The sequence below is a fragment of the Cucumis melo genome, chromosome 6, assembly GCF_025177605.1.
Source record: "Cucumis melo cultivar AY chromosome 6, USDA_Cmelo_AY_1.0, whole genome shotgun sequence".
Lineage (NCBI taxonomy): Eukaryota > Viridiplantae > Streptophyta > Magnoliopsida > Cucurbitales > Cucurbitaceae > Cucumis > Cucumis melo.
The window spans coordinates 18,283,945-18,295,503 of NC_066862.1; the positions used below are offsets into that span (position 1 = coordinate 18,283,945).

Sequence of the window (11,559 nt, forward strand, 5' to 3'; positions counted from 1 at the left end):
ATTTCTTTCGTCTTCTTCATCGTTTTTGCCCGTTTTCATTAAGATTTTCATCAGAAGTTACATCTCCACCGCCCTAAAATCCTATAAAAAGCTTTCCTCACTCCCATTCACTCATTTATCAAGTTCTCGCTTAAAAATCACTCAGAAACCCTCTGCAAAATATCCTCCAAAACCCTCTCAAATTCCATTCGGAATCCATAAAACTTCATCCATTTTTGTGATTTTCATGGAGGGGTAACATTTTTCTGAGGTAAGAACTAGTGGGTTGAGTTTTCTTTTGAGAGTTTTTACTTTTTTGCAAGGATTAGTATACAATTTTCTTTGTTTCTTTAAGAACTATTGCTTTGCTTTCTTATAAAGTTGTTTGTAATTCATTTTTCTATGAAGTAATGATTTTGTAAATTCAAGCAAGATTTTGCTTTGAATGAATGTATTCATTTTAGAGAAATAAAGTTGAGAATTATTTAGTTTTTTTTTTAAATAATTCTTGATTCTTTAATGATTCTTGTTCATAGTTTGAATTGAGATTGCTACAATTACTTTAAGTTTTGTACAAGTTGTGTTCAATGTAATTTTGTACGATTACTTTTCTCTTGGCCAATTTAATTTTTTCGAACTCAATTTGTCATTAAATTGAAAGTATGCAATATGCTCTTTTTGTGAATTTAAAGTAAACATTGTTTAATAATGATCTTTTATCTAGTACTATTTTCTAGCATTGTGATTGGCAATCTCTTGCTTTTCTATTTCTTGATCAAATAAAGATTTATGTCCTATATTTTTGGTTCCTCCTTAAGGACACAAATGATTGGAGGCAAAACGCCAAAACGAAGTTTGTTTGCAAACTCTCTTCTGCACTTGTTTAGCTAGGTCTTTACCACTTACTTTCTTGAGCAGTTGGCGATGAGCGCTAGCCAAGCGAAGAGTTAGGCTCATGTTAAACACGATGACTCTTATAGTTAAAGAACCCTTATCAGGCATATAATACATATTCAAAACTACTTATAACACTTCAGCGAGATGAATAGCAAAGAAATAGAAGAGAAATAGTGGATGAATATGCATTATATTAATAAATGTAGGCCTTTCGGCCATAAGATTAAGTACATTCATACAATACATTCTAAATAATAAAATGGAAAGTAGAGAAATGTGTTGAGCCACAGAATGCATTGGTTTGCATTCATTGGCTCTTTTACAAGTTCTGAAAAATGGTGAAGGAAGCTTTTCTCTTTAATCTCTCTCTAAACTCTCACTCAGAGCAGAGGATGGAGAAGAGGATGGAGGAAGGAACACTACTACAAATGGTTAAGGGCTCTAAAACTCGTCCTTTCACCAGCCTTCTCTGTCGATTTCTTGTTCAAGGTGGAGTTGGCTTCTTTTATAGGCATACTTTAGGTGAAAAATTAACTGCTCATGCTACACATCCGTCCTTGCCTATGTTGTACATTTGTCCTTGCCTACAAATGTCAGCATAGAAAGTAGTCGTTTTTTGTCACATCAGCCTCAACTACCACTCTTATCTCTTAATGAATCATCTCATGTAAAAGCTTGCATAGAAAAACACGTGAAAGCATAGTTAATAAAGCGTGATGGCTTATGTAAAGTGCGTTCTCTTGATATTATAATTTTACACTAAAAGCTACACCTTTAGATCATTTATCTCGCATTTTAACTCCACTGTTTTACTTAAAAGGCCACAATAACTTGTATTTCTACAAGTTTTCAGTTTGCGAGATGTGTGAGAGATAAAACAAAAGTACCTAAAAGACTTACTAAACATACATAAAAACACTCCAAAGGACTTAAGAGGGGAAGAAATTTTATTTTGGAATGCATAGTGAAAGTTGAAATGTGCGAGATGTGTGCGAGATAAAATATAAGTACCCAAAAGATTTACTAAACATGCATAAACACTCTAAAGGACTAAAGAGGGGTAGAGATTTGATTTCAAAATCCATAGTGAAAGTTTGGAATGTGTGAGATGTGTGCAATATTTTTGCGAGATGATATATAAGTACCTAAAATACTTCCTAAACATGGATAAAAGCACTCGAAAGGATTTAAGAGAGACAGAAGTTTGATTTTGAAATGCATAAGTTTCGAATGTACATGATACGTGCGAGATGATACAAAGTACCTAAAAGGCTTCATAAACATGCATAAAATATGTGTAAAGCCTCCTAAAATACCTAAACTATTCTACATTAATCTACAATTCCACATTAACCTAGACCAAAACAACTCAACTATTACATATTCTAAGGTAAGAATAAGTAAACAACTCAACAATTGAAATAATATACACCCAGTCCAAATCAGTGAACAAAAGTATATAATTGATTTCAACAAACAAAGAAAAAAAATCAGTAGACAACCCAATAGTAGAAAGTTTTCAAATAGGCTAAGAAACATCCTAGAATCATGAATACAACAACTACCACAAATTTATATAAATTTATCTGTATAATGGTAATAAAAAAGTATATACAACAGGAAAGGGAGATTGATCACCTATCGGGATTTTGCGAAGAAATTAAACAACGAAAGCACTTGAGGAACTAAGTCGAGAAGAAAGGCAGAACGAAGGCAGACTGAAGAAAGGTAATGGAAAGATGGGCTCCAACGTTCACCGTTGCTCCATGGTTGCCTCACCAACGTTCACTAGAGGAGAGGTTTACACTGAGTCGCGAAGAAAAAGAAAGGCGAGCGAAGAGGTTCACCGAAATAAACACGTGCACCGACGTCCCAGGCATACTAAAGAAAGGCAATTGAAAGGCGTGCTTCAACATTAACTGTTGCCTCACCAACGTTCATCGGAGGAAAGGATGAATAAGACTTTTGGGTGGAGGAGAAGAAATTGCGAGCAGGAGATGTCAAGGAGAAGGGCCGTTGATTTATTATTATTATTATTATTAAATTTTAGGCCAAGGAGAAGAAACATAGGGCATAATTGACTTTTCATTGCCAATTTGTCCTAAAACTCAACTTTTTTCAAACTCAATCCTAAAAGTCATCAACCCCTCTAAAATTGGCCTATTTTTTGCAATTTCCCAAAAGACTTTGAGTATGGTTCGTTTTTCATTTTTAAACCCATTGAAACCTACCATATTACAAGCAAGTCAATATCATCCCACCTTTTATTTTTTCAATGTATTGGCCAGTAGGGAAATTTGCCTACTTTTTCTTTTTATTTGTTGTATAGGGACAAGCCTGTCAATAAAAGACAAGAATGTTTCCGTGTGGTTGGGCCATTTCTCAACCTTCACACTTCTTGGGCCCATTTATTCCATAGGCTCAACGACCATCTTCAGATTTTTTTTTTTCTCAAAATCAAACATCTAATAACTATATTTGTTAGATTCATCTCATGTCGGAAAAATCATGCAAAATCACAAAATAAAACTTATTTTACCATTACCATTATCAGTTGCTTTGAAATGAAATCTCATATTATGTTATAGATATCGACCCCAAATCAGGCCAAATCAACACCAACTCCAACTTTTCTTTTCAAACATAAATTAATGTACCTTTAGTTATTAGTTAACAATTAATATTTTTAGACTAATGCATAGACTTCAATAAATTAATGAGAACGTGAATTCCTAAACCTTTTTCAAAAGTAATTTTTAGGAAAGAGAGTTCTCTTCAACTTTGCCATTGTTCTAAAAAAGAGATAGTTAGAGATACATAGGATCAGCCTTAGTTTTATTTAATAGAATGAGCCCTCAAATAGTGTGATAGACATGATTGCAATTAAATCCCCTAATCAAAATCATTAAACTTTAACTTAGGTTGATGATCAATAGAAAGCATCATGTAAAAGAAATAGAAATCTTAACAAAATAGATCTATTGACAAGTACTTTGTTATAAGTGATTTCCGTACCATCATTAAAGTGATTTCAAATTATTAAAGAAAAACACAATATTCTAAAAATTTTAAGACAAAATAAAGTGACATAGGAGAATAATTTTTTCAATATAGAATAATAGTATTGTAAAAAAAGAATTCACTCCCAAGCCACATTTCCATAACAAAAATCACCTTTAGAGTGATTGATCCGAAATCACTTTTCATTAATAATCAAAGATCACAATTTAAAAAGAAAAATGATGCAAGACATGTTAAAAATGATTTTATTCTAAAATGTCTCCCAAACTCAACTAACTAAATGTTTCTTTTAAAACCCATTCAACACACATAACAACAAAATATGACAGAAAACTGAATAATCTTATTTGAGCATTTTTGTCAGAACAAGAAGTACTTGAAAAGAGAAAGCACCTTTGACCAATTAAATGAGTTGATTAAAGGAGAAGCAATTCATAATGACTAGAAGTGGACATAATACCTCAGAAGCTTCCCATTTCCAAATAGTAATGTCATTTTCCAGACCAAAGCCGGCTGCCCCCACAGTCAATTCTGTTTGAACCATTCAAAACCTGGAAATTTCACCAGTCAATACCTATTTCAAAGTCAGAAATGGGAGCCAATTCTCTGACCTGCTTTAAGGGAAAAAAAAAAAAAAATTATGCATGTGAATTCTGGTAAAATAGTTAATGATGCATCTTCCCTATAAAACATACGCAATGTCCGCAACCAACAACCAAAAAGTAGTTCATTCAAGAGCTTTCTCACAGGCAAACAAGCAGCAAAAAGAATTAAAGGTTTTTCCGTTATGGGAAGGAAACTGGATGCTTTACTGGGAAGGAACAGATATTTGAAGCCTTCCAAGTTTAAGACCCTTGCTAATATGGCCATTTCTAGGACTTCCATTCTAAAAAACCAGCACCGCGCCCGTTGCTCCCTTGCCCGTGCCGACGTTCTTCAGCTCTTGAATCTTGGTTACCAACATCGTGCTCAGCTTAGAGTAATTTGTTTCTCTCTCTTTCAGAACTCTATAGTTCAGCCCCTTCTCTTTTTCCCGCTTTTTTTCAACTGCTGAGCTTGGATATGAACGTTAATGAACAGGTTGAGATTGTGATTAAGGAGAATAACATGTTGGATGCTCTTGGAATGATAGAGGATTACTGCTGCCTTCTCGTAGAAAAGGTCGCTCTTTTTCAGATGAACAAGTAGGTCACCTTTCTTCCGTAGAATTTCACTATGTCATTTTTGTCAACTTTTTTGAATGCAAGCCTTTTGAAAGATTTGAAACCTTTTCTCATTCTCTTTCGGCTTAAATGCAGGGAATGCCCTGGTGAAGTTAAGGAGGCGATATCCAGTCTGATCTTTGCAGCTTCAAGATGTGGAGAGTTTCCAGAACTTCAAGAGATTCGTCGGATTTTCGAGTTGAAGTTTGGTACGGAATTTGCAAGCAGTGCCATTGATTTACGCAACAACTGTGGTGTTAGTCCTAAGGTGAGTTTGAAACTACCAACTGCAAGAAACGAATTAGTTGCTCAAATATATAATCTCCACTTAATAACCACAGTTTCCATGTTACAGATGATTCAAAAATTTTCAACAAAACAGCCCACTGCCGAAACTAAACTGAAAGTGCTAAAGGAAATTGCTTCAGAAAATGGCATTCCTCTGAATTTAGAGGAAGAACCACCAATAATCGTCAAGGTGAGGAAATATTTTTCTTTTTTTTTTTTCTAATTGTAGTAAAAAGAAACATTTCATTCATATGATAGTGGAGAGCCCCAAACATCAAAAGGTGATTACATAAGGGAGCGCCAATTGCTAACTAAAAAATATAAGTTTGAATCGAAAGGTGCTTTATTTTAAACTAAGAAAAAGCACTAGGCAAAACTAATTCCATACAACGATTAGAAGAGGAAAAAGTGTCACCAAAGAATGTTCCTCACCTTGATAGCAAATGAGTGCTTCTACTTCCTAAGTTAACTTTTTAGTAAAAAAAAATCATCTGTTAACTGCAGGAAAAGCTAAACCAAAAGTTGGAAGTTAAGAAAGAAGCAGATTTGTATAATCCTGAAGTCACAAACACCACAGATGATCTACATGAAGTTATTACAAGTGAAAAGCTGGCATCGGAATTAGTGAAAGCAAAGAAGTTTAAAGATGTAGCTAGTGCCGCAGAAGAAGCCTTCCAATCAGCAGCTAAAGCAATCAACTTTTTGAAGTCCGAATCACAGGATATTGATTCAGATCATGAAGATGGCTCTCATCTACAAAAGAATGGAAAAAGCTCAGAGTTGAATAGTTCTTATGAATCTAAGCTTAATACAAAAGAAGCAAGCATACCTTCCAGTAAGATTGACTATTCAGACGACAGATTTAGTTTTGAAAAGATTTGTCCCGTTGGGCTTGAAAGTTGCAGTTCTCAATATGAAGATGCAGACATGGAAGAAACCAATCAAGAAGAATTACCAAAAGAACCTGCCATAGAAAGTACATCCTCTGTTCTAAACTTATGTTCAGATATTAATAATACGAAGGAGCAATCATCAGAACCAAATTCAACCTTCTACAACGAGTCAGATGGCGACAAGATAATCAGTAAAGATAATGAAGTTGCCAGTGGAAAAGAAATTTCAGAAGAGAATATCAAAGTTCACGAACCAAAGTAAATTACTTGGTCAGTCACATTTAGATTGGAAGGAAACGTGTAGTAAATTTCTTGGTCAGTCACAATTAGCAGCTTCGAATTTCTCCATAAAAGGGTACGAACAATTTTGCTAGGGCAGACATGTAAACATTATTATTTTTTCAGAGATTTTTATTTGAGTACAATACATTTATACGGTTGAAAATAATGTAACTAATACTAGGATAGGTAGCAAAGAAATTTTTGATATTGCAAAGTTCTATTTAATTTAGTATTCTAACAAAATCTGGTATACAAATTAAATGAAACTTGGACAAAAATACAAAAAACAAAACAAAACAAAAACAAAATACAAAATTTACTTGAAGGAAGAAAGAAAGCTTACAAGATAAGTGTATTTAAAGATTACCTAGATCTGTAACAATGATATTCTAGCCTCAGCATTCTCAACTCTGTTTCAAAAGAGATTGCAGCAAGCATTATCTACCGGATCAGTTAAAGAAATATGGGATGAATTACGCCAAGATTCAAACAATCAAATGACCCCAACATATACCAACTTTGAAAAGAATTCGTCACATTGCGGCAAGGAAACTTGACAATTTAAACATACTACACAAAGCTCAAAACCATATGGCAGAATCTGAATGAATACTAACCTACAAACGAGTGCACATGTGGAGGTTTGAAACCATTCATCGATCATCTTGAATTTGAATACATTATGACCTTCCTGATGGGACTAAATGATTCCTTTGCCGTAAGAGCACAAGTCCTTCTTATGCAACCTTTACCATCAATCAACACTGTATTTTCTTAGCTGATTCAAGAAGAACAACAAAGATCTGCTGACATTTTAACCCCTCCCATTGATCATGTGGCCTTAATTACTAGTGAAAATAATGCTTCAACCATGGCTATCTCAACTGATCGAAATCGCAAAACAGAGTGTCCTACTTGCTCCTACTGTGGAATTAAGGGACACATAGCAGACAAATGTTACAAGAAACATGGATATCCTCCAGGTTATGAGCCAAGAAACTCAAACTCCATTACTACTGCACCAGATGCCTCAAAAACCAACAAAGTTGCCAATACAATTCAGCTGCTGCCAATCATTCTCCATATTTTTTCTCAAGCCTAAACTCAGAACAATATAGTCAATTGATGACTCTACTCAACAACCATCCCTAAGCAGCCACTATAGCACCCATCACTACGACAACTGCTATAACTCACACTCCAAGTATCTTCTCCCTAACTTCACATAATGATCAGTCACATGATGAATGGATCATAGACTCAGGAGCATCTAGACACATATGTCATGATAAATTCCTTTTCAGAATTTGGAATCATACAAATAACATGTTTGTTATGCTACCTAATAGCCATCATATATCTGTTGATATTATTGGAGATATCCTAATAAATGGGTCCCTGCTATTGAAAGATGTACTGTTCGTGCCTCAATTTGCATACAACCTTATCTCGGTCAGTTGCTTATTGATCACTAAAAATATATCACTTGACTTTCAAAGTACTTGTTGCATCATATAGGATCTTTCCCGATCAATGAAGATTGGTCAGGCTAGTTGCCAAAATGGACTGTATGTTCTTAATAAAGAGGCTGATACCAACTGTGTTGCTGCAGGAGTTAAAATCAATGTCATTTCAGTTGATACATGGCATCAACATTTAGGTCACTTATCACCTAAATGTCTCTCTTCTTTGTCTTCAACCTTATGTTTGTCTAACCATTCCATACATCATTCATCATGTCATGTATGCCCATTAACCAAACAAAAAAGGTTATCATTTCATTCAAATAATAATGTTGCTTCTTCTCCATTTGATCTTATCCATGTTGATATATGGGGACCATTTAAAATACCTTCTTATGGTGACTACAAATATTTCTTGACATTAGTTGATGATTGCTCATGCTTCACATGAGTATATATGCTAAGACAAAAATATGATGTTCTTCACATTGTACCAAAAATTTTTCAGCTCATCGAAACTCAGTTTTCAAAAGTCATCAAGAGTTTTCGATCTGACAACACCCATGAACTAGAGTTTACTGAATTTTTTGCTCAGAAGGGAATTATCCACCAATTCTCTTGTGTTGAACGACCTCAGCAAAACTCAGTAGTAGAGCAGAAACACCAACACCTTCTCAATGTAGCCCGTGCTCTTTTTTTTTTCAGTCAAGAGTTCCAATTTTTTTTTGGGCAGACTGCATCATAACAGCAACATATATCATAAACAAAACCCCAATGACTCTTTGGAAAAACAAGTGTCCATTTACCATTCTCCATGACAAACTAGTTGATTATACTCACATGAGAGTCTTTGGCTGTCTCTGCTATACATCCACCCTCACATGACAAAGATCAAAATTTGATCCCAAAGCTTCACCTTGTATCTTCATTGGTTACCCACCAGGCATGAAAGCATACCGCTTATACGATATTGAAAGAAAAACCATCTTTATATCACGAGATGTGACATTCCTTGACCAACACTTCCCCTTTCATTCAATATCCACCAATGACCACTCAGAACTTGAAAATGCTTTCCATGATCTTGTCTTACCTATGCCAATACTTGACACCCACATCACCACCCAAACCATTGCTGATCCTATCATTGAAAACCCAAATACTGACAGTTCACCTGAAATCCAAGCTGAACAGGATGCTACAAATGCAGACAGCACACCAAATACAGCCAATACAGAACATACCACCGTGCCTTATAGCCTACCCATGCCTTGTAAATCCACAAGGCAACATAAACCTCCCAACTTCCTAAAAGACTACCACTGCCACCTACTAGCTCATGGTTCCCCTCTAAAAGACACTACCTCATATCACCCTTTAAATAAATCCCTATCCTACGAAAAACTGAATTCAACGCACCGTACCTTCTTATGCAATGTGTCTACAGAATATGAACCATCCTTCTTTCACCAAGCAGTAAAGTCACAATCATGGAGAAATGTTATGGATGCAGAAATAGCTATCATGGAAAGAACAAATATCTGGAGCATTGTTCCCCTTCCCCATGGGCATCATGCTCTTGGATGCAAATGGGTCTATAAAGTTAAATACCATGCTGATGGCACTGTTGATAAGCATAAAGCCCGACTAGTTACAAAAGGTTATGGTCAACAAGAAGACATTGACTTCCTTGACACCTTTTCCCCTGTGGCTAAAATTGTCACTGTCAAAGTACTTCTATCGCTAACGGCCTCCTTTGGTTGGTCCCTATGTCAAATGGATGTGAATAATGCATTCCTTAATAGCGACTTATTTGAAGAAGTATACATGACATTTCCAATGGACTATTATTCCAAAGAGCAACAAGCTTCTTCCACCTCATAGTCTGCTAGCTACACAAATCAATATATGGCCTAAAGCAAGCATCTCGACAATGATTCTCAAAATTTTCTGGAGTATTACTCACAAATGGATTCTCCCAGTCCAAAGCAGATTATTCCTTATTCACCAAAGGCCAAGGTACCTCATTTGTCACTCTCTTGGTATACGTAGATGACATCTTAATCACAGGCCTTTCAAGCAAAGAAATAAGCTCCGTAAAGGAACTACTCAGATCACACTTCCTACTTAAAGACCTTGGACAAGCAAAATACTTCTTAGGCCTTGAATTGTCCCAATCAACAACAGACATTTATTTGTCTCAAAGGAAGTACTGTCTACAAATACTTGAAGACTCTGGTTTTTTGGCCGCAAAACCCACTCAATGCCCAATGGTGCCTAGCCTGCGTTTATCTACAACATGAGACAATGCACTAGATGATGAGGATGCTTCTTCATATAAAGGACTAATTGGGAGACTATTGTACCTACAAATCTAAAGGCCAGACATTTCCTACTGTGTTCACAAGCTTAGTCAATTCTTGACTAAATCTCATACTGAACACCTAATAGCAGTGCATCACTTACTACGCTACCTAAAAGGCACAGTAGGACAAGGTATAATGCTCTGGGCCTCAAAAGAATTTAACATCAAGGCCTTTCTTAACTCAGATGGGGGATGTTGTTTAGACACTCGAAAATCTATCACTAGCTTTTGCATCATTCTTGGAAAATCCCTTGTATCATGGAAAACCAAGAAGCAAGCCACGGTTTCACGCTCATCGGCAGAGGCATAATACAGAGCTTTAGCAAGTGTATCAAGTGAGATTACATGGCTAACTCACCTCCTTCAAGACTTGCAAATTCCTCATCAAGAACCAGCCTTAATATACTGTGATAACCGTGCGGCCATATCTATTGCTTCTAATCCGACATTTTATGAGCGTACCAAACACATTGAAATAGATTGCCACTTCATTCGTGATAAAATTCAACAAGGACAACAAAAGCTTCTATACATTAAATCTTCACATCAACTAGCTTACATGTTCACTAAGCCGCTACCTTCATCTACTATCCACGAGTTTATGTTCAAGATGGGAATCCGTAATCTCCATACTCCATCTTGAGGGGGGCATATTAGTTAATATATTAGTTAGTTAGTTGAAGATTTGTTAATCAGTTGATATAAAGAAATTACAGTTCTGTTCTTGATTTTTATTATATGAATACCACGTTCATTAAGTTAATAATACAAGAGAAAATACCTTATATTTACCAACAGTTAGGGAGCCAAGCCTATATTTGATATGTGAGTTATTTAAACCAGATTACGGGATTAACAATTATGAATCTGTTAGTCCTACAAATTTGTTAGACAAATCTTGGCTTTAGAAAATAACCTTTTGTATTACGCTAACTGATACGAACTATTAAAAGTAGGTGATACGAACCCATGTTTCTATAATCTATTCCTCTGTGCAATTCAAACATTGATTACACAAGATCCAGGTTTCCCAACTTCAGGCTTCAGAAACCCAGACACATTTAAACTAAGAGCTAAACATTACATTTCAGCTTCAAACTATTACAACAAAAAAGCTTAAATGTTTCATGTAAGTATCCTTAAACTTCTCAGAAACTTCCCCAGGTAAA

At 35.4% G+C, this 11,559-nt stretch overlaps 1 protein-coding gene and 1 long non-coding RNA gene across 3 annotated transcripts; one reads left to right on the forward strand and one right to left on the reverse strand.

Annotated features, from left to right (window-relative positions):
- Window positions 1-1,050: 1,050 nt before the first annotated feature.
- LOC107991838 (uncharacterized) lies at window positions 1,051-5,970 on the reverse strand. Of its 2 annotated transcripts, none has more exons than XR_007821521.1 (3): window positions 5,820-5,970; window positions 4,358-5,386; window positions 1,051-1,460 (listed from the first exon to the last, which is right to left on the reverse strand). It is a non-coding gene; the product is annotated as an uncharacterized LOC107991838 (long non-coding RNA). The 2 variants fall into 2 exon arrangements; XR_001764110.2 differs by having other exon boundaries at window positions 1,051-1,550.
- Window positions 4,685-6,805, forward strand: LOC103500154 (uncharacterized). The gene is made up of 5 exons (XM_008463362.3): window positions 4,685-4,876; window positions 4,978-5,081; window positions 5,196-5,367; window positions 5,455-5,577; window positions 5,892-6,805. The coding sequence occupies exons 1-5, from the start codon at window positions 4,685-4,687 to the stop codon at window positions 6,540-6,542; spliced, it is 1,242 nt and encodes a 413-aa protein (XP_008461584.1). The 3' UTR covers window positions 6,543-6,805.
- The last annotated feature ends 4,754 nt before the right edge of the window (window positions 6,806-11,559 follow it).